We start from the raw sequence: 27,674 nt of genomic DNA on the forward strand, positions 1-27,674 counted from the left end.
AACACACACACACACACACACACACACACACACACACACACACACACACACACACACACACACACATTCATTATCACATATAAAATGCAGCAACATCAAGACAGTCAAATATCTACACTCCCAATAATAAACTCTAAAGTATACCCCCGTGCATATCCACATAAGGGCTGAGACATCCCACCACAGTATACACAAGAGACGCCAGGCACACTGCCAGGCAGTATACCCCGAGTGGGGGGGGGGTGGGGGCAACAGTGGTAATGTGAGCTTGTGTGAGTGAAAGCGTCACACAGTCAGCCCTCGACCCTCAGGGTCATCTGGAGTGACTGAGATCCGGAGGTCTACTATGCTATTAAAACGTAGCGGCGGGCTTCTCCTGCAAGCTTCAGGGGTGGAGCGTGGAGACTTTTCTTCTTTCTATTTCTTGACCCCTGTCGGCGTCTTCCCATTTGCTGTCTAAGAGGATTGTTTTAGGCTGCCACTTTAATGGGAAATTGGAAATGGGAAACAAGAGACTGTATGAATATATGTTTTATTAAAAATATATACAATCTCATCCCGGTTCATTCTCTTCGGTGTGTCTGCAACTCTTGAGTGGGAAAGAGTTGTTCGATAACCTCGTTATCGTTCGATAACTTCAGTGTTCGATAACCTCGTCGAGTGGTTATGGAGTCGAGGCTCGCTTGGTAAATTGGGGACTCCATTGTTACCATCCTTCCTCAAAGAAGCTTAACATAACCAGGATTTATGAAGCATTTAAATGTCCACTTACGACCTCTCAATATCTTTCCTCAACCATGGCAGCTTAATCTGTATGTATTAAACAGTCTGGAGCTTTGAAACTTCGTAATCCAAGGTTATTATTGTTATAGACAGCCTCGTAGGGCTTCGGAGCTCATAAACCGTTTCAGAAATGCAAATTAAGCTGCTATGATATATAGAAAGATGTACAGGTTTCGTAGATAGGCACTTAAGGGTTCACGACGAGGATCTTATATGGTAATAATGGTCCTCGTCATGAGTGTCAAGAGAGAGGCGGAACTGGCTGTAAGATATGAATAAAATTGAAATCTTATGAAAATAGACCAATCGCTACATATGTTGAGTTCACAACTGAGTGCATTCGGATCATGGCAATCATTTACTGTCTACTAATGCTAAAAAGTCTTCCCGACTTGGGACCTTCTTTTGTTAATCATATACGTACTGTCTACTGACAAACTATTTATAAAATATATAAAAATATATATAATATATTTTAACGTGACATTCCTTTCAAAACAACACTGCATTTCATCAAACAATGCAGGCGACAGGTCTCACACTAAGACCTACTGTCAACGGCTGTACGACTACAATAGAGACAGAACCAACTTGTCAAATGAGACAGTGTATATATTTTATGAAGTCCACAGTGACTAAATGTTCCAACACTAACTATGTCAAAACTACTCTGCTAGCCACGTTCAGACTTGATTAAGTCCTTACTACAGCTTCGTCTCTCCTTGTAGCAACACCAGCGTAACCCAATATTGTAGTGTACTTCACTTAACGCCAGCCAGGAGTGTGTGCTGGGACACGGGAGTGTAGCAGGCACGAATATCTGTCACTTTAACCCAATGTGCTTCAAGATTTATTGTACTTTTTGCAGTCAAATGAAAATTTTATTATGATTATGAGATCTGCTGAATACATTGTACCTGTGCCGCTCACACAACCGGTGGAGTCTACACTGCTCACATCTGTAGCGTCTGTACCCTATCAACTTTCTCAGACACGCTTGCAACTTCCCCTCCATCTACCTCTACTCAGTGTGGCCCTCCGTCTACCTCTACTCAGTGTGGCCCTCTGTCTACCTCTACTCAGTGTGGCCCGTGAATTTACATTGTAGTTGCAAGAACAGATTGGGTCATACGCTCCTGCAGGTGTTGCTGATTTATAATTATCTTGGCTTTGCTGTATGCAAAACGTTATTGTGTCTTGCTGTCTGGCACAAGGCCCTCTCTTGCGTCTCGCTATAGCACAAGACACTCCACTGACGGGCTTCGTAAATTTCTCCTGCGCTGCTCCACAGCACAATGCATGTGCAGACAGCAAGACACAAAAACGTAGCTAAACCCAACCCACTCATCTGAAAATAAAGGAAGCGACGACGTTTCGGTCCGTTGTTAGGGAGAAGTATCAGGACGTGTTAATTCGTCGCACCAAGTTAAGATTAAAATTGTGATTTAAAATTATAGTGTATTAAACTATTACAGAAGGAGTCAGGACAACAGCCGCGGGTGTTGTTTGGACCAGCACTGCTCGTCTGGTGGCTAGAATTCTGGTAGCCAATCAGAGTCGCCGACCGAGACAATAAGTGCACAGATAAATTTGGGCATAAGCAGTGCTCCACTCTCTCCATCGACGGCTGGCAGTTCACGACATAATCGACCTAAGCAGTGCTCCACTCCGGAATACAGTTTGTTGACTCGACGCACTAGGCGTTTGAGAGTTTCCTCCGGCGTTCACGGAGGCGCCTGAGGAAGTTTCCTGAAATTTTGTAGACCGTGAAATAGTGCAAAAATATGAAATGTTAAGTCTTTATTGATACGTCATAGAAGACCTACTGCCTAGTGACGGCAATGGATTGACATGTATAGTGAATTAACATGTGTATATGTTGCACATGCCGTTGGAATATATATTTGTCTTTGGATAATACTATATTTGTCTTTGGATAATACAGACGAGGTAGTTGCCTTGGTTCATTTTTCCCAAAGATTTCTAGATCTTGGTCAAGGTCAGGGCCCAGCCTTATAATGTGTCGCATCCTTAGGGGGTAGAAATAGCCTAAGCTACTCTATCCCCTTTGAGATTTATCTCTTTCTTGTCTCAATAAACATACTTGAACTTGAACTTGTGTCGCACCCGACGATGGGCCAGGCTGGGGGCTGGCTGACTGACTCCTGACATAAAATATATGAAATAAGACCTCGTTGGTACATAAATGGTATCTCTACTAGTACGCATGTGTTGGTTGCTGCTCCACAGCAGGAAGTTCGATCCCAACACCGTCTTGGACCATTAGAAAGGAGGACCAAAACGTCGCCACGTCTATATTTTCAGGTATGTGGGTTGGGTATCTACAAGTTATGTCTTATCGCTACTTACAATGGCATTTACCCTTGTCCTCTCCTGTCCTACCAGGATACGATAAGAAGCAACTATAAGTATGCATACTTTGACACAAACTGTATACGGAAGAGGCATTCAGTATTATCCCATGTGAAAAGCCTGATAATTCATCTATAGCTAGATTACTATATAAAAGCAAAAAATATCATTCAAACTTTCAGAGCTTTTAATGCTGTTTCCTATTAGTTTTAAAACAAAAAAAATAATCCAATATGTTCATTGTGAAAATGTTCAAAAGTGATGTTTTATAACAGTATCGAATTATTATTCCATGCGTTAATGTTATTGTTCTTGGCTTCATGAACAACTGTGCCATGTCATCATATCTTGAAACCCAGGCCAGTGGGCGGGGGGCCCTTCTTGTCGGGTGTGGGTGGGCGGGGGTACGCTGTGTATGCAGGCGGCAGCTCCCGCCTCTCCCCCGTGTGGGCGTAGGGGTTCTCACAGAGCATGCGGGTGTGCGTGAATGTTGAAGGCACGAGCACGGGGATTAGAGCTTCCTTCTTGATGAGTCTGGAGTAGGAGCGGACGACGAGGCAGCAGTAGGTGCAGACGGCGACGGCCAGAACAGAAGCGAGGAGGTCGAGAGTGCGGTGCTGGAGGGCGGCTCGGACGCCCGACCACACCACCGCCGCCATCACCACCACAGACAGCACCAACCACGGCACCAGCAGCCCTCCGCGCTCCTGTCCAACCAAAAAAGAGTATATTTGTAGTACACTCCACTAAGGGCTGCAAGATAAACATGCAATAGATACACTCATAACATTTGGCTTCAGTCGTGTAAACATTACCATTAATTCCTCAACACACTATCCAACGGTTTTAACCTGGCAGTGAGGGTGATTACGTCTGCGCCTGTAAACTCGATAAGGAACAATTGTTATGCTTCATATGCCGTCTTCACGCGTGGTGCTGGATCATTGTGTTTGTAGTTACAAGATAGTGCGTCACCATTTCTTATGTGTACACGTACACATGACGTCCACCAGGAGTTATAAGTCGTATGCAAGAAGAAAATGTTACGACTAAATCTTCTGCGAAATAAATTTATGAATAAATCTAAATTAAATAATCCGGTACAACGGAGACAAAGTAGACTAGAACGGTGTAACAGGAATTAATGCAGCCTGTTTTAAAGGCAATATTTTAATAAATGTAATTGATTGAAATCAAGCTTTGCCCTCTATTTGTCAAGAAAAAGAAGAGAATTGATTGCAAAAAGAATGAATGAAATCCTATTTTTAATGATCTGGACAATCATTACATTTGGCCACCATATTGCCTACAAAATAACCACTTTGTGGAACATAAAGAGTTGTTGGTGCATCTGTAAACACATTACTTGATCAAAGGTGTACATTGTAATAGTTCTCCATAGATGTAGGCTATCTATTACACATTAAGGTAGCCAGTGTGGTTATGTGTCGAGAAGTGCATGTTGTATGTTGTCTATTATTGGGTTTGGGTAGCCAGTGAGGTATACCACAAAGTGCATGCTGTGCATTATTGGGTATGTATAGATCCTGTCAGAGCTGGAAGCCCGTGCTTGGCTTCTCTATGTTCTGTTAGCCGAGGGCAAACACTGCGTTCATGTTTGTCTTACCTTGACGGCACCAACAATCAGGAGGATGGAGAAGCCGAGGAAGAGCACCCACACGCTCACCTGGATGTATACGAAGATTCGAGCTGTGGGGAAGATCGGAACCTGTTACTGATTATGGGGATACAGGCAATGCCAAACACGTCCAGTAAGAATTGTATGGGGCATGATGGTCAGTGATATTTTGGCCAATTAGCAATAACAAAGTTTAAAGATTCTCATAGAGGGGAACACAGAGAGTTAAGTCAATAGACCCAAGAGACAATTTTGTTTGTGGGTTTCTTCACAAGCTTCACTAAGAAGAGAGGAAATGATGATCTAGCATTATTTGACTTAGTGAGCATGTTTTACTGCTATCTCCTCGTGGTGTTCCTTGGGAAAATCTTTCAAAAGATAACACACACACACACATTAAGAAAATAGCCGAGTGTTATTGTGTTCTTTAATACAACTTCAGAGACACGGTGAAATATTAAATACCGTGTATATATATCTACTAATCTGCTTTAATGTTTCACGGTCGGTCTTCGAGGGTGTGTTGAAGAACACGAAAGTGGTCAGACTCTTTTTATTCTTACTGGGGGTTTTTGCATTTGTGTATCCGACATTATAGCATCAGCCTCCCGTTATTACCCCCCTTAAGCATTCCCACTCTCTCTCTTCTCCCATTCAGTCTATTCTCATCTACACCTTCTCTCACTTCCTTATCCACCAGACTCCTCTTCCTCGTGCTACTGACTCCCATACATTCCCCTCCCAGCTGGCCCAACTGACCTGCCAGCAGCGTAGCGGTGTCGGAGAGGTCATGACAGGAGGGCAGGAGCCCCAGCAGGTCGCGGGCGTGACCTTGCCTGCAGGCGGTGACGTGTTCCTCCAGGGTCACCGCCACCGCCCCGTACCCGACCGTCAGCACGCTCGCACACACCTGCCGCAAGAGAAAATTAAGTGTTGAGAAATTCTTTGAAGCTGGGCGGCGGAACGACCCAGCATCTTAGGTCACCCCCCAGACCCACGCATTACCCAATGGACCACGATGTGCTTTAAAGAAAAATAAGTTTAAGGTAATTAACAAGAGAAAACACAAATTGAAGTCCACGCACGTTTACAAGGACAACGAAGGCAGCAAACTGATACCCAATCCAGTTTGCACATGTTTAGTGTTGTTCAGGTCTGCAGGATACTGGGCGGGTGTTGCTCGGGCCCGGTTATTGATTTGCTTTTGGGCTTATCGACGTTGGAAGGGTTATTTAAGCCACTATAAGAACTTTCTGGGAACTTATTGGGCCACCAACTCAAACTGGTAACTTTGAGGGACTTGAAACTCTCTGATCTCCACCGTGTTATAGGGGAAACCGAAGAGACTGCAATAACGTGCTAAGTGCGTTAAGAATAACGAGCCTTACCTTCTGAGCCTCGCCAGGCCCCCGACTCCTGGTGCGGTGTGCCTCAGGCAGAAGGCAAAAACACACACACAGCATAACAGACAATTATTATCTGGGCGTGTATAACAATACTGTCAACTCTCAAAGGAAGAGTGGTAAGGTAAAACCTTTTCATGCCTACTCCTCTAGTGACTTAGAATTCCAAACTCACCTTAGTTAACTAAGGTGAGGTTTTCGCTTTTCCCCCCACATTGCTAAGACTGCAGTGGAGTTATATTTTTTTCTTGTGTGTTAATTTTAAGAAAAAATCGTGTTCATCATTTCAGGTGATAGGTATTCTGTGCAAAATAGGAGCATCATAAGTTAGTGTAACTGCATGACTTAGAGTGGTGGACCAGGTCAGAGTTATCAGGTTAATAGGACCAAGCCTTATACACGCTATCTGAGGCCTAATATAGTACATATATGTGCTATACTAGGAATATAATTGTCCATTATCTTAATATATGTACGACTTACATGGTTACAGAAAGTACTAAACAGGGAGATGGGTTGGTATTTTAGCATATATGGGGTATCGATAGATAAATGTTTTGTAGCGTTCACATATATACTCTCAGGTGAACAAATCCACAAGGGCCGTGACGAGGATTCGAACCTGCGTCCGGAAGCATCCCAGCTCTTTTAACCCTGTCATAGCTCAGTCGATTAAGGCAGTGTCTGGGATGCTCCCGGACGCAGGTTCGAATCCTCGTCACGGCCCTTGTGGATTTGTTCATTTGTTGCATCGCGTTAGTGGGATCTCTGTGTGTTACTCTCAGATGCCTTGATACATGTTAGGAGGTTTTATTTAAGGGTAAATTTTCATTTTGTTATTTATTGATTTATTTTTGTTTATTGAGGGGAAGGTTTAGAAGTTTTGGTTAGTATTTATGTAGTTTGAGGCTTAGTTTCCATTGCTAGCTCACCCATCTCTCTAACCATTCCCTTCTCCTCCTCCTCCTCCTCCTCCTTCACTGGTTTTCTCATCTACACCTCCACATTGTTTTTCATGCTTCTCCTGCCCTTCTAACCCAGCCTCGCCACATACCCATAACCCAACCTCGCCACATACTCCTAACCCAGTCTCGCCATATACCCATAATCCAGCCTCACCATATACCCATAACTTAGCCTCGCCACATACCCATAACCCAGCCTCGCCACATACCCATAACCCAGCCTCGTCATATACCCATAATCCAGCCTCACCATATACCCATAACTTAGCCTCGCCACATACCCATAACTTAGCCTCGCCACATACCCATAACCCAGCCTCGCCACATACCCATAACCCAGCCTCGCCACATACCCATAACCCAGCCTCGCCACATACCCGTAACCCAGTCTCGCCACATACCCATAACTTATCCTCGCCACATACCCATAACCCAGCCTCGCCACATGCCCATAACCCAGCCTCGCCACATGCCCATAACCCAGCCTCGCCACATACCCATAACCCAGCCTCGCCACATACCCATAACCCAGCCTCGCCACATACCCATAACAGCAACAATTCGTCTCTTGTTTCTCATTATCACTGGGTATTCCGGTTTAGCTCTATCTGGATTTTGATTTTGAAGTTTTATTTTTAAGTGATTTATAAAACTTTAAGTTGTGGCTGGAGTGAACAGGTGTACAGCCGCAAAAAATTAATTTATAATTAAAGCGTTGAGACATAATGGCAAAACATGCATCTTAAAAATTTGAATTGATGAAAAAACAGCTCGAAAGATAACTAATATAAAATATGTTATATTCGCTATCTAAACTATTTCATGGTATTTTATACCATGAAATCATAGAAACTTGCACACCCTCAGCATTTGTACATGAACATATTTAGGCGCCCAGCTTGAATCAAAACCCTTCTGAACACACAGCTCATGTAACAAAGCTGATTTCAATAGGATTTAAAATGGTTGTCTGCAAGACATCTCCTTGTGACAGTAATGCCTTAATAATATGCAAGTATCCAGCTGGAAGCATCCCGCTCTCTAAGCTGACTAGAGTTCGATTATATCCTGTAGATCTGCTACTCCATTATATACATCACCCATTCATAAGTTGCATTTCCTAACTATCAAGTTTATACTTGTGGCCAAGTTTAAGTGGCCTCTGATAAAGTGAATGCATTCGTGTGTGACTTTAAGTGTAGGTGTGAACATCAGACCAATCAGAAGATTCAGAGAAAATCACGTTACTGCGATATATCCGTGAAGAAATCCACAGGAGCCGTCATGAGGGTTCGAACCCTTATGACTAGAGGGTTCGAGGCATCTAGGAACACCCAGAGCATAAGTTCGAACCCTTATCACGGCTTCTGTGGATTTGTTCTTTAATCAGAAGATTGCAATGCATGCGAGGATGGGCTCTTTAAGGTGCGTCTTGAACATCACCTAAGTTCAGGGAGATAATGTGATACAAGGATTAAGGTAGCTTAGGCTATTGCTATCATCCAGGTTCTCCGTGTCTCTTGCCTTCTCTCCCAAGGTCACCCCCACCCACAGCGTCACTCCGCCCCCAGCGTCACCCCGCCCACAGCGTCACCCCGCCCACAGCGTCACCCCGCCCACAGCGTCACTCCGCTCCCAGCGTCACCCCGCTCCCAGCGTCACCCCGCTCCCAGCGTCACTCCGCTCCTAGCGTCACTCCACTCCCAGCGTCACCCCGCTCCCAGCGTCACTCCGCCCCCAGCGTCACTCCGCCCCCAGCGTCACTCCGCCCCCAGCGTCACCCCGCCCACAGCGTCACTCCGCCCACAGCGTCACTCCGCCCCCAGGGTCACCCCGCCCACAGCGTCACTCCGCCCACAGCGTCACTCCGCCCCCAGCGTCACCCCGCCCCCAGCGTCACTCCGCCCACAGCGTCACCCCGCCCACAGCGTCACTCCGCTCCCAGCGTCACTCCGCCCCCAGCGTCACCCCGCCCACAGCGTCACCCCGCCCCCAGCGTCACTCCGCTCCCAGCGTCACTCCGCCCCCAGCGTCACTCCGCCCCCAGCGTCACTCCGCCCACAGCGTCACCCCGCCCCCAGTGTCACTCCGCCCCCAGCGTCACTCCGCCCCCAGCGTCACCCCGCCCCCAGCGTCACCCCGCCCACAGCGTCACTCCGCCCCCAGCGTCACCCCGCCCCCAGCGTCACCCCGCCCACAGCGTCACTCCGCCCCCAGCGTCACCCCGCCCCCAGCGTCACCCCGCCCCCAGCGTCACTCCGCTCCCAGCGTCACCCTGCCCCCAGCGTCACCCCGCCCACAGCGTCACTCCGCCCCCAGCGTCACTCCGCCCACAGCGTCACTCCGCCCACAGCGTCACTCCGCCCCCAGCGTCACCCTGCCCCCAGCGTCACTCCGCCCCCAGCGTCACCCCGCCCACAGCGTCACCCCGCCCCCAGCGTCACCCCGCCCCCAGCGTCACCCCGCCCCCAGCGTCACTCCGCTCCCAGCGTCACTCCGCCCACAGCGTCACTCCGCCCCCAGCGTCACCCTGCCCCCAGCGTCACTCCGCCCCCAGCGTCACCCCGCCCACAGCGTCACCCCGCCCCCAGCGTCACCCCGCCCCCAGCGTCACCCCGCCCCCAGCGTCACTCCGCCCACAGCGTCACCCCGCCCCCAGCGTCACCTGACTCTGTAGTCAGGCGCCGAGCTTGCTTCTGCCTCCTAACCTTCTGGGATCACCTTCCAGTCATGACAAGAACCTCCTCTCCGTCCCACGGGGAAATTAGTCAGAGTTATCTTAGTTCCTGGCCAGCTATCCTCAAGTGACTCTTTGTAGAGAGTTATTTTGGCTCTTAACTCCAATGGACACTGTGGGGGAGATATCTGGGCTTTTGATTCCTGAAATTCTTTCCGTGAGGGAGTTCTTGTGAGGTATATATATACTTCATCCCAAAGTTTATGTTTGTAAAGGAGTCATTTGGTTCCTGTCCCTCTATAGTTAGGTTTACCCATGTGAACTCTATTGCTTTTAAATGCTCCTGGATATTGTTGTCACCGTTGCTGCCCTTTGACCTGAAAGCCATTTGTGTACAATGTACCAACGGGATTATTTCTATTTGCTTCTGTTCCGAAAACATTTAATGGTATTCTTAAGAACATAGGAATAGAGGAAACTGCAGAAGACCCACTGACCCACACGAGGCAGCTCCCATCTATACATTCCCCCTTGCCCAACCAAAAAAAAAGGCAGAACAGGAGCTCCCTTTATACCTCACAGCTACGGCCCAGCAGCCACGACAAGCCCACCCGCTACGCTTGGGGACGCAGAGTGAAGGTTGCAGCGTGTGTGTTACGCAACAACGGTCAGAAATACGGGTAGTAAAACAAATATATAAAGGGGGAGTACCACCTCTGGTTGTGTTTGTAGGGACCCTTGAGCCTTGAAGAAGAGGATGGGCAGTATATCGCACATTGCTTGAGTCAGGGAGACACTATTGGTCAAATTTTGATATTTTAATAATTGTTGATACTTTAATAATTGGCTTGCTTCTTGTTCGATGAGCTGTGTACTCGTGACAGTTAAGCAAGTTCCAGCAAGTTCAAGTATGTTTATTGAGACAAGAAAAAATACATCTCAAAGGGATAGAGTAGCTTAGGCTATTTCTACCCCCCCCCCCCCCCTCCACAAGTTCCAGCTGCATCTGGGTACAAGTGACAGGATGAACAACCCATCGCGTGTCCTTACTGCTGGGATGGGGTTTGTACATGCTTCTGTGGCAGTATATTCACTCACAGGATGACTGACGCTGCCCAGTTATACTCAACCTTCCTGGTAAAACAACAAGAAAATGCATGGACATGCTCATATGGGCCAGTCGATCTTTTGTAATTGCCTTATACTCTTACGTCTGAGAGGATGATTGGAGCTCGCTGGTCAGACATCAGCAGCCATCAGTGTAACACCAACAGTTCAAGCCTGGTCGTATAGGTGGGTCGTTTGATAAGACAGCCAACAGCACCGTTAGGAAGGCTGCATCTCTGCTTCGTTACAGGCCTTGTTTGTTTATTGTTTTGATGTACTAATTTCTGTTACACTTTCTGAAATAAATACATTGTAATCTCACACAACGTATACTGCTGTATCTTTCACCATTGTAATCATGCACAATGTATACCATTGTCTTTTCTCAGTTCTTAACCTTAAATTTAAATTTTGCCCCGAGGGGCGAGTTTATTGGGCAGCGCCACTCATCTTGTGAGTGTACACACCGCCATAGCAGCATGTACAACACTCCCCAATAGGAAGAAAACCCGCTGGGTTGTTCATCCTGTCACTTGTACCCAGACACAGCTGGGACTTGCGTAACTGTCTCAAGTGAACAGCTCCTCAAACAAGAAGATTAACATCTATCAACCCTTAAAAGCTTACGTTATCTTGCGGGTGCAAAATGAGGGAATCTTTTAAGTACTGTATCAATATTTGACAAATAGTGTTTTCCTAACTCAAATAATGTGGGGTTTATTATTCTACACATATTTCTAATGTCTCTCAGGTGTTCACATTCACGTAGATAGTGGTCAAGGCGGTGTCCGTCACTCTCACCACAGATTCTGCAACCTGTTGCGCCTTATTGCCACTCCTTACGGTGAGGGGTCACCCATCTTCCCCTCTCCGTCCTCGAGTTCCTTCTTCCCCTCTTCCTGTGATACCTCCCCCCCTTTCTTTGGGGCCCCTTCCCCCCCCTATGTGGGGTCCCTACCCGTCCCTACCCAAGCATCCCATCCCTCATCATCCCAGCTCCCCCCCCCCAAAGAGTCATCAGCAGCGAATGACGACTGTTTGGGCTCCTCAGAGCTGGTATGGTCGCCATAGAGGCGTCTCTGTGTTCGAGTCTTATACCTCATTAAATAAAAGAGCTTACGATGCTAGACACAACAGGTCCCTTGTTCAGTGATGTTTGTGTCGTGACCCCATCACCCCCCCCCCCCTCTGGCCCTGGAGGACGGGCGGAAAAAGATCATTGATAAACGAGGAGGTGGAAAGAAGCCATCTGGATGAGGGAGGGTGTGACGTACCACCTGGATGAGGGAGGGTGTGACGAACCACCTGGATGAGGGAGGGTGTGACGTACCACCTGGATGAAAGAGGGTGACGACGTACCGTTGGCATGAGGTACCTGGATTACTTTATTCACTCTCGTGTTTTTGAGGATATCCTCATATTGCACCCAGACTCTGCCAGTACAGGCTACTAAACATATGGCCCTGTATGACTAACCATCCTGCGAGATGGGGACTTCTAGTACCGCTGCTACCTTATTCACTCTTGTGTTGATGATATCCTCATAATGCACCCAGAGTCTGTCAGTGCAGACTGACAGACTTATCACATGCCTCTGTATGACTAACCATCCTGTGTGATGGGGATTTTTTTAGCACCACGTAGCTAGCTTTTTAACACACTGTACTCCCCTGCAAGTAGTCTAGGGCAGCTGCACAAATGCAGATGTACTTAAATGTGTTAATGATAAAAAAAAATAAGTGTTGAGGCCCATGAATAGAAATTAAGTTTTTCAACGGTTCAACGTTTACTTATATATATATCCCAATCTTAATGGATTGGTAAATTCCGTTAAAAATGGCTTCCAACCGCGGGTTACATTTGTGCTGTTTCTTAACACAAGCTAGTCATTTATTATGCACCCCATACCCATCCCGTGGGTGATGGTGGAAAGGTTTTCAGAGGCCCATAATGAGTTCAGGAATTGAACCCCCATAGTTCATTTAGCTAAGCAAATAATAATCTTGTGAAGATAGTTACACAATTATTTAGTACATACACATACACATATTCAGTGCATATATTCAGTACATATATATTCATATGTATAATGCTTACCAGCGTATGTACATTTTTTTCTGTCCATGTTAGTGATTTGTTCTCCCTCATATAGTGCAGTGGGGTTATTAAGCACTCAGCGACAGGTAATTGACGTGTTCTTATAGTGATAACCATGAGCATTCATACTCTTTTTTTTCATGTGTCTTACAGGGTCATTGAGTACTCAACCACAGAGTACAATCAATATGCGTTTATTAAAGGCGAAATACAATTCTAACAAGCATATATATAAATATACACACATATACACATATATATACATACATTCTGGGAGTAGACGATAGGATTTTGGAGGATTCGAAAAATTTAGTTTATTTTTGTTTAGCTGGAAATTAATTCAGGCGTTTAGTGCTCCGATTCTTAGATACACATTATCTTGGGCAGCCGAGGACGCCCCTTGACTGTTAACCATTCTACGAGGCATTGTTAGGCTCGCTGGTACTAATCACCCGCGGCCGTGTTCGCGCTCGCGGGGAAGTGGTTGCTGAGGGAATGCAACCAACAACCAACCAACGCAACCAACTGAGCTCAGAACGCAACCAACTGAGCTCAGAACGCAACCAACTGAGCTCAGAACGCAACCAACTGAGCTCAGAACGCAACCAACTGAGCTCAGAACGCAACCAACTGAGCTCAGAACGCAACCAACTGAGCTCAGAACGCAACCAACTGAGCTCAGATCGCAACCAACTGAGCTCAGAACGCAACCAACTGAGCTCAGATCGCAACCAACTGAGCTCAGAACGCAACCAACTGAGCTCAGAACGCAACCAACTGAGCTCAGAACGCAACCAACTGAGCCAACAACAACAAACACGCTGTTCATTAGGCTGTAGCGGCGAGCGGTAATCTGGTTCAAGTATCTTTCGCTTTTTTGTTTTTTTAATGTAATTCGAGTAATTTGAGGAAGGTCTGGCAAATGTTGGTTCCCCCCCACCATGTTTCCCATTGCCTTCTCCATTACCCTTTCTATTACCTTCTTGCTACATAGCCTTCCCGGTTTGGTGCCTTCTTTGCTAATTACTTACATTACCTTCCTTACACCCTACCCATTACCTTCCTCGCCACCCTACCCATTACCTTCCTTACACCCTACCCATTACCTTCCTTACACCCTACCCATTACCTTCCTTACACCCTACCCATTACCTTCCTTACACCCTACCCATTACCTTCCTTACACCCTACCCATTACCTTCCTTACACCCTACCCATTGTAATGGCCGCTTACCCTCTGTCGTAATAACCGCGGCCTCTATTGTAATAACCCAATGTTCCCCAGTATTAATCCTGTTATCTTGTGATCTCTCATAATCGTAATATACGCTCTCTGTTGTAATTCTCCGTCTCTCTTCACTCAATACCCCAGCTTAACGCTGTTACAGTCCAGCATGACCCCTCACTGGACTGCCACGTATATAAGAGGAATATTAAATGAGGAAGATACACCAAGGACAAGGGTTATTCGCTTATTACTAATTATAAAATAAAAACCATTAAAGCACTGCCACCACCTTCCCGACCAACCATACCTGAATGTGTCTGTCACCGATCCCCCAGGAAGGCAAGGAATCAGTAACCATGGGACTCCGGGTAATATGAACTTCAGAAATAAATTTTGGAAAATTAGTTTGTGTAATTTACGTTACTAATTTAAATCCAAGGGCAACTTTAGTATCGATTAATTGTTAGGAGAACCTGGGGGCTTCCAATACAACACCTAAAAATGACAAAGTAGCAAAATATATCAAAGGGGAGTTAAGTGAATACCACTGGACAAGCTATACAATTTATTTTATGAAACATGTAAATTAAGACAATTTGAACACATCACCTATTCTATTTCCCTAGAGGCACAATGGATATTTACCGAGGACACAAAACTCAAGTGCACTATACCTTAAATACCCGCACCACGGCCAAGATGTTGATGGCTGCCCTCAGCCCCGAGGATACGGGCTTGCGGCCCTGTTCCTAATACACTCCCAAGACACACTGATGAAATTTAGTTTTTCCAACTTATTGCTGGGAAGGATTGCTCCTCCCACCATCTAATACAGCCCCAGGGCTCCACCCATTATTTTGGCCCTGGCCAACCATTTAACACGTAGGCCTGAGGTCTGGCTCTCTAGGGCCAATAAGGACTTGGCCCTTATCTCAGGCCAATCACCTTCACTGATCTGTCGTGGAAAGCTACATGAATTTCTGAAGATTGAGTCAGCTCTCCCCAGCTAGAGAAGGGGTACAAGGCGCGTCTATGGAGCCCAGGCACCTGCGAGCAATGTTTACAAAACTGATAATTTATGTTCAAGCCTGTCTCCTCTAAGATAGGAGTAGGGACATTTGACTCTGCCTGGTATGGGGAAGGCCGCTGCTGAGAAGGAAAGAGAGGGAATGAGAGGGAACATTTGAGTGGGGAATTGAGTGGGAGAAGCCAAGGTATCCACGACCACCCTACCCTCAGGTCAACCTCTTGACCCTGACAAATGGGCGACAGGGGGGGGGGCGAGGAGGAGACGAATGACGGCCAAGGGGAGGGGAGAGGGAGAGGGAGAAGGAAAGGATGGGAGAAGGGGAGGGAAAAGAGGGGAGAAGGGAGAACCAATGATCTGAGCCCCAGATCATTACACCATTACCTTCATTACACCCTACCCATTACCTTCCTTACACCCTACCCATTACCTTCCTTACACCCTACCCATTACCTTCCTTACACCCTACCCATTACCTTCCTTACACCCTACCCATTACCTTCCTTACACCCTACCCATTACCTTCCTTACACCCTACCCATTACCTTCCTTACACCCTACCCATTACCTTCCTTACACCCTACCCATTACCTTCCTTACACCCTACCCATTACCTTCCTTACACCCTACCCATTACCTTCCTTACACCCTACCCATTACCTTCCTTACACCCTACCCATTACCTTCCTCGCCACCCTACCCATTACCTTCCTTACACCCTACCCATTACCTTCCTTACACCCTACCCATTACCTTCCTTACACCCTACCCATTACCTTCCTTACACCCTACCCATTACCTTCCTTACACCCTACCCATTACCTTCCTTACACCCTACCCATTACCTTCCTTACACCCTACCCATTACCTTCCTTACACCCTACCCATTACCTTCCTCGCCACCCTACCCATTACCTTCCTTACACCCTACCCATTACCTTCCTTACACCCTACCCATTACCTTCCTTACACCCTACCCATTACCTTCCTTACACCCTACCCATTACCTTCCTTACACCCTACCCATTACCTTCCTTACACCCTACCCATTACCTTCCTTACACCCTACCCATTACCTTCCTCGCCACCCTACCCATTACCTTCCTTACACCCTACCCATTACCTTCCTTACACCCTACCCATTACCTTCCTTACACCCTACCCATTACCTTCCTTACACCCTACCCATTACCTTCCTTACACCCTACCCATTACCTTCCTTACACCCTACCCATTACCTTCCTTACACCCTACCCATTACCTTCCTTACACCCTACCCATTACCTTCCTTACACCCTACCCATTACCTTCCTCGCCACCCTACCCATTACCTTCCTTACACCCTACCCATTACCTTCCTCGCCACCCTACCCATTACCTTCCTTACACCCTACCCATTACCTTCCTCGCCACCCTACCCATTACCTTCCTTACACCCTACCCATTACCTTCCTCGCCACCCTACCCATTACCTTCCTTACACCCTACCCATTACCTTCCTCGCCACCCTACCCATTACCTTCCTCGCCACCCTACCCATTACCTTCCTCGCCACCCTACCCATTACCTTCCTCGCCACCCTACCCATTACCTTCCTCGCCACCCTACCCATTACCTTCCTTACACCCTACCCATTACCTTCCTTACACCCTACCCATTACCTTCCTCGCCACCCTTCCCCATCACCGTATCCATTATTCATACTTCAGACCACGAACAGTGGCGTCTAACAGCTTGGTTAACCAGATCACTAACCAGGGGTTCTGGTCAGAGACAGGGCCGCTGGGATCATTGATCCTCCGAACCATCTCAAGGTAACTTCGAGATAAGCACTATACAGTTCTTATATATCTGTCTATCAATAGATACAATAGTGTACAATAGCGTCTTTTACCGGTGGTAATACAACGAGAATAATTGATCATTAGTATAACACAAAACGTTGTCTTATGCGAAAACCAGCTCTACTGGTCTTAGTTCTGTCAACACTGCATCTAGATAGGCAGGAAACATTAAATCATTTAACAGTAAATCACAATTTTTTGTTGCGATATAATTTTCAGCTTGGCCATTGCTCCCCCCTTCGCTGCTTCTCTGCAGTCCAGGTTAGATATATACAGCAGATCTAGTAATTACACAACCTACTTTTCTGATTTTTTTTTTTTAGTAATTATCTAAAAATGAAAAGAAATTGGTGTATCCTTTGTTAAATGCTCTGGAGTTATCAAGAAACAGCGTGAGAAAATCAGTACCCTTCGAGTTTTAGTTCTGAAAAGTTTCCGTTGTTGTTTTTAGATTTAGCTATTAAGAACAAAATGTCCATGTAGCACGGGCTATGGTGAGCCCGTAAAAAAAAGTCGTGGTAGCGTGGTAGCGGAAAAGTTTCCGCTACCACGCAATTACATAGCACCGTAGAGTACAGCCACTTGAAAGAGAGAGAGGGAAGTGTTCTTGTTTATAAGTCACTGGGTATATTAAACAGCGTAATAGTGGGATCAGGCCAATATTCCTATACTCTTGAATGGAAGACAAAGGTCCCAGATATTTTCTGACTAGGAACATGTAGAGAGAAGTATTTTACAGATGGCGATGTACCGTGGGAGAGAGAGGAGAGTTTGCAAGAAGAGACACCCACAAACTGACAAACATTTTAGACGTTCCATGTTTAAGGAACACGGAACGCTGTTCCTTGTTATCTTTTTTTGCAGTTTTCTCAGCCATAATATTGTGCAGGTGTTTAACATTTGATCTCAAAAACAGGTGTTGTACAGTGCTGAATATTTCTCTATGAATATACTCCATATATTACAGACTCAAGAGTACGGACTGTCAGTACGTTCGTTACTCTATTATCCACGATATTTGTATTTTTATGTGAAGGCTATTTTAGTAAGTTTTGATACTCCAGTATCAATATTAACTTCCTTAATCTTCACCCTACCTTAGACGGTTTAGTGTACTGGGATGTGACGGTATAGTGATCTGTGATGTGACGGTATAGTGTACTGTGACGGTGTATCTATCTTATGTCCTCACTGTTGTATCTATTACTGTTGTTCGTGTTCTCATTTGTTATTGTTTAGAGTAGCTTGTCTCACGTCATTTGTTTAAGCTCTAACATATCAACATTATTTGTTATTATATGCTATAATAACCATCATCTCTGAATGTTATATTGTAGATGTATTTTGGAAGTATATTTTGTAGATGTATTTCATATAAATGTTTTGTAGATGTATTTAGTAAATATATTTCCTAGATGTATTATGTAAATATTTTTCGTAATAGATCGTAATTGTGTTTTATAAATATATTTTGTAAATGTATTTTGTAAATATGTTTCGTAGATGTATTATGTGGAGAGCCATTAATTCAATTATTGATGTTGTTAATATAAATATTATAATTGTATATGTGTGGGATGAGTTATATGTTTCAGTCGCGTTTCTGTGTTTATTCTCTGCTTGTATGACTGGGATTAATTAACGGATCAACAGTATTGGTATAAACATTAATCTTTCGAGTAATACTGTTTAAACATTAGTAAACATGGGCGCTGACGTGGGTGGGGGTGTGTTGGTGCCTGCGCATGCGTCGGGCAGGCTCTGTGACTGTGTTGATAAACATTTTGTGTTGATACACATATGCGAGTGATAAACATTTGAGTGTGTGTGTGTGTGTGTGTGTGTGTGTGTGTGTGTGTGTGTGTGTGTGTGTGTGTGTGTGTGTGTGTCCAGCATCATTCAGGGTGTTGGGGCGGCTGTGGGGTCAGGTGGTGTTGCCCACACCCACACCCCTACACCCACACCCCACAACCCCACACCCCACACCCACAACCCCACACCCCACACCCCCACACCCAACACACCCACAACCATTTCCCCTCTTGAAGGTGTCAACAGTGCCTGCTGTGTTATTAACGTAGTCTCACTCGGGTTTTATCTCATTAGCAATTTATGGACCATTAGAGATGTTTTAAGTGTATCGTGAGCTCTGTATCCTCCACTTTGGTTTCACTAGTTGATGGTTGAGCTTCAGTAAGACCTTATCTCTATGACTCCTCTCCAAAACACCTGATTTGTCTTACATCTGTATCGTGAATCTTAGAGAATAATTAGCGTTATATACTTGCACATGTTTAATTCGAGTCTTGAGCTTGAAATACAGGCATCTTACCACTCACCCTGCCACAAAATAGGCCCATCCCCACCTCCACAATTACAAACAGGTTCATCCCCACCTCAGGTGCTTCATACTGAGGCTGGTGCCTGATACTGTAACTGGTACCTAATACTGAGGCTGGTACCAGATACTGAGGTTGGTGCCAGGTACTGAAACTGGTGCCTGATACTTAAACTGGTGCCTGGTTCTGATGCCTAACATGTACCTGATACTGAAACTTGTGGCTAATACCGAATCTGGTGTCTGATGCTGTCTTAAACTGGTTGATGGTGCCTGATACTGACACTTGTACCTGATACTGACACTGGTACGTGATAGTGAGACTGGTATGTAAGAGACTGGTATATTTCCTCAGTTCGAGTAAAACGAGAAGAGCTAAAGTGTTAGCTGTAGTTAGCTATATATTTCAAGGCAATTGAGAGAAGAAATATGTGCAGGAGGCAGATCCTCTTGACTCGTATCACAACCGGACACAAGTGTCATGCTATACTCTAACACATAAAATTATGCTGCCAGACGCCCACTCCGTTGCAAGGCTCTGTTGCACGCTATTAGTGCAAGGGCACAGAGGTTTAATTGTTTCTTATTGGAAATATTTCTCTTCACTAACAAGATGAGTGCATCCCGAGGTGTTTGTGTATGGTGTGTGTGTGTGTGTGTGCTCTTGGTTATGTGTGCTTGTGTGGAATGAGCTCCAGCGCCTGGACCCGCCTCGTAGCTGCTGGCCTTGTTGGGAAGTAATTTATAGAAGAAGCGGGACCTAACGCCACTAGAAAAGAGGTGAGAGAGAGAGAGAGAGAGAGAGAGAGAGAGAGAGAGAGAGAGAGAGAGAGAGAGAGAGAGAGAGAGTGTGAGAGTGAAGGAAGGAAGGAAGGAATTATCAGGGGGAAAACGCCACTCCATTACGACGTGGCGTCAGGATTAAAATCCTGACCCGTTGGTCAGGATTTTAATTTAGGATGGGACGGGGAGAAGGAATGGTGACCCACCACTTGAACGGTCGGGGATTGAACGCCGACCTGCATGAAGCGAGATCCTCGCTCTACCGTACAGTCCAAGTGGTAGGAGAGAGAGAGAGAGAGAGAGAATGTATAAAATACCTAGAGGGATTGACAGTGAAAAAGAGATATTCACAGTGAACACCAGTAGAATATGAGGGCATGGCTGGGAACTTTGAGAAACAGATGAACCATAGATAGACATGTTAGACAGTTTTATTTGAGCGTAATATAAAAGTAGGAAAATGGCATGAACTAAACGAAAAGGCAGAAGAAGCAAACTCTATAATTACATAAGTAGATTAGATCGAACAACAGATCAGAAGTCATTACAGTAGACAAACGGCGGCTGAAAAGACTGGACCCAAGCGTTAAATCTCGATCGAGCACAAACAAGTAGGTGAATGCACACTAATGCTACCTCTGACGTATTATCATCGTCGTAGATATGGGCAGATCGGTAGGCATGATACGAACACTTCTTAGTTAAATCGTGAGAAATAGCTGATAAATTAGTTAATTTTAACTTATTAATAACGTCTTCCTTTGAGAATACAGGGCCAGATGTGTCCATTCATCTTGCAGCATTTAATTTTAACTTGCAAAACAGAGAACAATAAAGAAGTGTGTGAAGAGTAGCGAGAGATCAAACAGCTCTTATTCTTCAGCCTTATATATTATGCAAATTAATGCCTTGTCGTGAGCCACTAAATGATCAACAGTTATATTCAGCCAACAAGCTTGTTACGTATGCTCCAGGGGTCCTGGCTGTCACTTCCACACCTGGCTGTCACTTCCACACCTGGCCGTCACTTCCACACCTGGCTGTCACTTCCACACTTGATTTGCATGAAGTTCAAGGAATACACTTCTTCATAATAGGCCAGTTTGAGCACTGATCTAATCATAGTAGACAGGTATGGGCACTGACCACGTGATAATAAAGTATGACCACTGAACATCATATAACAGACCAGTCTGGGCACTGGCCGCCACATAACAGACCAGTCTGGGCACTGGCCGCCACATAACAGACCAGTCTGGGCACTGGCCGCCACATAACAGACCAGTCTGGGCACTGGCCGTCACATAACAGACCAGTCTGGGCACTGGCCGCCACATAACAGACCAGTCTGGACACTGGCCGCCACATAACAGACCAGTCTGGACACTGGCCGCCACATAACAGACCAGTCTGGACACTGGCCGCCACATAACAGACCAGTCTGGGCACTGGCCGCCACATAACAGACCAGTCTGGACACTGGCCGCCACATAACAGACCAGTCTGGGCACTGGCCGCCACATAACAGACCAGTCTGGGCACTGGCCGCCACATAACAGACCAGTCTGAGCACTGGCCGCCACATAACAGACCAGTCTGAGCACTGGCCGCCACACAACAGACCAGTCTGAGCACTGGCCGCCACATAACAGACCAGTCTGGCCACTGGCCGCCACATAACAGACCAGTATGGGCACTGGCCGCCACATAACAGACCAGTCTGAGCACTGGCCGCCACATAACAGACCAGTCTGGGCACTGGCCGCCACATAAGAGACCAGTCTGGGCACTGGCCGCCACATAAGAGACCAGTCTGGGCACTGGCCACCACATAAGAGACCAGTATGGGCACTGGCCACCACATAACAGACCAGTCTGGGCACTGGCCACCACATCACAGACCAGTCTAGGCACTGGCCGCCACATAACAGACCAGTCTGGACACTGGCCGCCACATAACAGACCAGTCTGGGCACTGGCCGCCACATAAGAGACCAGTATGGGCACTGGCCGCCACATAACAGACCAGTCCGGGCACTGGCCGCCACATAACAGACCAGTATGGGCACTGGCCGCCACATAACAGACCAGTCTGAGCACTGGCCGCCACATAACAGACCAGTATGGGCACTGGCCGCCACATAACAGACCAGTCTGGGCACTGGCCGCCACATAAGAGAGAGCTTGAAAAACATAAATTAATAATTGAGTCGCAACATGGTTTTATAAATGGCCGTTCATGTTTAACAAATTTGTTATCTTTTTATTCTAGCATTGTTGAGGCAGTTGATAGTGGTAAGGATTGCGATGTTGTGTACCTTGACTTTAGCAAAGCTTTTGATACAGTGCCACATGAAAGACTGATTAAAAAGTTAGAGTCTCATGGTATTGGGGGTGCTATATTAATTTAAGCTGGATTAGGGCGTGGCTATACCAAAGGAAACAGAGAGTTAGTATAAATGGAGTCAAATCAGAGTGGGAAAATGTTGTAAGTGGGGTGCCTCAGGGCTCTGTCCTGGGACCTCTGTTGTTTATAATATATATAAATGATTTAGATTCAGGTTTGAGTAGCAACATTTGCAAATTTGCCGATGATACGAAAATCGGTAGGGAAATTAATTCGGAGGAGGACTCACTATCACTTCAAGTTGATCTAGATAGGGTTTTGAAATGGTCGAAGGATTGGCAGATGCAGTTTAATGCTGATAAATGTAAAGTTCTGAGGTTAGGTAATGATGATAGGGTTACAAGATACGAGCTAGATGGTGTTGAGATTGCGAAGTCGAATTGCGAAAGGGATCTGGGAGTTATGATTAGTAAGAATTTAAAACAAAAGGATCAATGCATAAATAAGAACATAAGAACATAAGAACAAAGGTAACTGCAGAAGGCCTATTGGCCCATACGAGGCAGCTCCTATTCTATAACCACCCAATCCCACTCATATACTTGTCCAACCCGTGCTTGAAACAATCGAGGGACCCCACCTCCACAATGTTACGCGGCAATTGGTTCCACAAATCAACAACCCTGTTACTGAACCAGTATTTACCCAAGTCTTTCCTAAATCTAAACTTATCCAATTTATATCCATTGTTTCGTGTTCTGTCCTGTGTTGATACTTTTAATACCCTATTAATATCCCCCCGGTTATGTCCATTCATCCACTTGTAAACCTCTATCATGTCACCCCTAACTCTTCGCCTTTCCAGTGAATGCAACTTAAGCTTTGTTAATCTTTCTTCATATGAAAGATTTCTAATTTGGGGAATTAACTTAGTCATCCTACGCTGGACACGTTCAAGTGAATTCACATCCACTCCATAATATGGCGACCAAAACTGAACTGCATAATCTAAATGGGGCCTAACTAGAGCAAGATATAGCTTGAGAACCACACCAGGTGTCTTGTTACTAACGCTGCGATTAATAAATCCAAGTGTCCGATTTGCCTTATTACGAACATTTATGCATTGATCTTTTTGTTTTAAATTTTTACTAATCATAACTCCCAGATCCCTTTCGCAATCCGACTTCGCAATCACAACACCATCTAGCTCGTATCTTGTAACTCTATCATCATTACCTAACCTCAGAACTTTACATTTATCAGCATTAAACTGCATCTGCCAATCCTTTGACCATTTCAAAACCCTATCTAGATCAACTTGAAGTGATAGTGAGTCCTCCTCCGAATTAATTTCCCTACCGATTTTCGTATCATCGGCAAATTTGCAAATGTTGCTACTCAAACCTGAATCTAAATCATTTATATATATTATAAACAACAGAGGTCCCAGGACAGAGCCTTGAGGCACTCCACTTACAACATTTTCCCACTCTGACTTGATTCCATTTATACTAACTCTCTGTTTCCTTTGGTATAGCCATGCCCTAATCCAGCTTAATATAGCACCCCCAATACCATGAGACTCTATTTTTTTAATCAGTCTTTCATGTGGCACTGTATCAAAAGCTTTGCTAAAGTCAAGGTATACAACATCGCAATCCTTACCACTATCAACTGCCTCAACAATGCTAGAATAAAAAGATAACAAATTTGTTAAACATGAACGGCCATTTATAAAACCATGTTGCGACTCAATTATTAATTTATGTTTTTCAAGATGAAGACGAATTTTATTTGCTATTATAGATTCGAGTAACTTTCCCACAATAGACGTTAGGCTAATTGGTCGATAGTTAGACGCAAGTGATCTATCTCCTTTCTTAAAAACTGGTATCACATTAGCAACTTTCCAAAACTCTGGCACTCTGCCTGACTCTATTGATTTATTAAATATGGTTGACAGTGGGTCACAAAGCTCCTCTTTGCATTCTTTAAGCACCCTAGCAAACACTTCATCCGGCCCTGGGGATTTGTTTGGTTTGAGTTTTACTATTTGTTTAAGAACATCCTCCCTGGTAACTGCTAAACTCGTCAACCTGTCCTCGTCCCCACCCACATAGACTTGTTCGGCTGAAGGCATATTGTTAAGTTCCTCTTTAGTAAATACAGATACAAAATATTTATTAAAAATACTACTCATCTCTTCATCACTATCTGTTATTTGACCTGTCTCAGTTTTTAATGGACCTATCCTTTCCCTAGTCTTAGTACGATATAACTGAAAAAACCCTTTAGGATTTGTCTTTGCTTGCCCTGCTATGCGAACTTCATAGTTTCTTTTTGCTTTCCTTATCTCTTTTTTAACATTTCTAACCAGTTGTACGAATTCCTGTTCTAAAGTGACCTCCCCATTTTTAATCCTTTTGTACCAAGCTCTCTTTTTACCTATAAGGTTCTTCAAATTCTTTGTTATCCACTTTGGGTCATTAGTATACGATCTATTCAATTTGTATGATCGTATACATCTCCTATTTTTAAGAAAGGAGATAGATCACTTGCGTCTAACTATCGACCAATTAGCCTAACGTCTATTGTGGGAAAGTTACTCGAATCTATAATAGCAAATAAAATTCGTCTTCATCTTGAAAAACATAAATTAATAATTGAGTCGCAACATGGTTTTATAAATGGCCGTTCATGTTTAACAAATTTGTTATCTTTTTATTCTAGCATTGTTGAGGCAGTTGATAGTGGTAAGGATTGCGATGTTGTATACCTTGACTTTAGCAAAGCTTTTGATACAGTGCCACATGAAAGACTGATTAAAAAAAATAGAGTCTCATGGTATTGGGGGTGCTATATTAAGCTGGATTAGGGCATGGCTATACCAAAGGAAACAGAGAGTTAGTATAAATGGAATCAAGTCAGAGTGGGAAAATGTTGTAAGTGGAGTGCCTCAAGGCTCTGTCCTGGGACCTCTGTTGTTTATAATATATATAAATGATTTAGATTCAGGTTTGAGTAGCAACATTTGCAAATTTGCCGATGATACGAAAATCGGTAGGGAAATTAATTCGGAGGAGGACTCACTATCACTTCAAGTTGATCTAGATAGGGTTTTGAAATGGTCAAAGGATTGGCAGATGCAGTTTAATGCTGATAAATGTAAAGTTCTGAGGTTAGGTAATGATGATAGAGTTACAAGATACGAGCTAGATGGTGTTGTGATTGCGAAGTCGGATTGCGAAAGGGATCTGGGAGTTATGATTAGTAAGAATTTAAAACAAAAGGATCAATGCATAAATGTTCGTAATAAGGCAAATCGGACACTTGGATTTATTAATCGCAGCGTTAGTAACAAGACACCTGGTGTGGTTCTCAAGCTATATCTTGCTCTAGTTAGGCCCCATTTAGATTATGCAGTTCAGTTTTGGTCGCCATATTATAGAATGGATATAAATTCACTTGAACGTGTCCAGCGTAGGATGACTAAGTTAATTCCCCAAATTAGAAATCTTTCATATGAAGAAAGATTAACAAAGCTTAAGTTGCATTCACTGGAAAGGCGAAGAGTTAGGGGTGACATGATAGAGGTTTACAAGTGGATGAATGGACATAACCGGGGGGATATTAATAGGGTATTAAAAGTATCAACACAGGACAGAACACGAAACAATGGATATAAATTGGATAAGTTTAGATTTAGGAAAGACTTGGGTAAATACTGGTTCAGTAACAGGGTTGTTGATTTGTGGAACCAATTGCCGCGTAACATTGTGGAGGTGGGGTCCCTCGATTGTTTCAAGCACGGGTTGGACAAGTATATGAGTGGGATTGGGTGGTTATAGAATAGGAGCTGCCTCGTATGGGCCAATAGGCCTTCTGCAGTTACCTTTGTTCTTATGTTCTTATGTTCTTATGGTATACTACGTTCCTGTGCTTTGTTTAGAATATTCTTAAATAAGTTATATATTGAATCCACATCGAAATCCCCATTTAAGTCACCTATCGCTGGGTTCATGTCTCGCTCCAAGACCGGCCCACACCCCATACCCAAGCTTTTCCAATCAATTTGACCCAAAAAATTTCTTAGGCTATTAAAATCAGCTTTTCGAAAATCTGGCACTTTAACAGAATTTTCTCCTACTGGTCTATTCCATTCTATGCTAAATCTGATTTCTTTGTGATCACTGCTCCCTAGCTCACTCCCTATTTCGATGTCATTAATTTGCGTTTCCCTGTTAGTTAACACTAAATCTAAAATATTATTTTCCCGTGTTGGTTCCTTAATGTGTTGCGTAAGAAAGCAATCGTCAATTAATTCTAGAAAATCTTCTGCTTCACTATTCCCTGTTTTGTTCAACCAGTTTATTCCGCTAAAATTAAAGTCACCCATGACATAAATACTGTTAGATCTAGATGCTCTAGATATTTCATCCCATAGATGCTTTGCTTCCATTCTGTCTAAATTTGGTGGCCTATATATTACTCCTATTATAATATTATTAGCTTTTTCGTTTAATTCAATCCAAATAGTTTCTGTGTGTGGCTCTGTTTTGATTCCCTCTTTGAGACTACATTTCAAATTGTCCCTAACATATATGGCTACTCCACCTCCTCGTCTAATATATCTATCTGTGTGAAATAGTTTAAATCCATATATTTGATATTCAGCTAATAGTTCTCTATTTTCTACATTCATCCACGTTTCGGTAAGTGCAATAATATCTATTTTTTCTGTGCAGACAAGAGCATTTAATTCGTTAATTTTATTTCTTAGACTTCTACTGTTAGTGTAATATACCCTAAGTGAATTGTTATTTTGCGGACCTTCTCTTTCCCTGATCGTTTTGCCAATTCCTTTCTCCCACAAACACATACTTTTATTACCTCCTTCCTCCAAATCAATTCCCATACCTCTATCTACTAACAGTTTAAACCCAAACAAACACCTCTAACCACTTCTTCTAGCGAGTTCGCAACAGCAACAACCCCAGCTCTCGATAGATGCACCCCATCACGAGCATACATAAATGTTCGTAATAAGGCAAATCGGACAC

The 27,674-nt window shown here is 44.5% G+C and overlaps 1 protein-coding gene across 2 annotated transcripts in view; it reads right to left on the reverse strand.

The window, feature by feature from the left end:
* Positions 1–516: 516 nt before the first annotated feature.
* Positions 517–27,674, reverse strand: part of LOC123754405 (uncharacterized) — a 30,044-nt gene continuing 2,886 nt past the window's right edge. For both annotated transcript variants that reach the window (XM_045736789.2, XM_045736788.2), the window contains exons 3-5: positions 5,555–5,705; positions 4,784–4,866; positions 517–3,863 (exon numbers count right to left, since the gene is read on the reverse strand). In XM_045736789.2, coding sequence (XP_045592745.1) covers positions 3,498–3,863; positions 4,784–4,866; positions 5,555–5,705 — 600 coding nt within the window. In that variant the 3' untranslated portion in view covers positions 517–3,497. The remainder of the gene's footprint in view (positions 3,864–4,783; positions 4,867–5,554; positions 5,706–27,674) is intronic.

Source organism: Procambarus clarkii, chromosome 18, assembly GCF_040958095.1.
Source record: "Procambarus clarkii isolate CNS0578487 chromosome 18, FALCON_Pclarkii_2.0, whole genome shotgun sequence".
Lineage (NCBI taxonomy): Eukaryota > Metazoa > Arthropoda > Malacostraca > Decapoda > Cambaridae > Procambarus > Procambarus clarkii.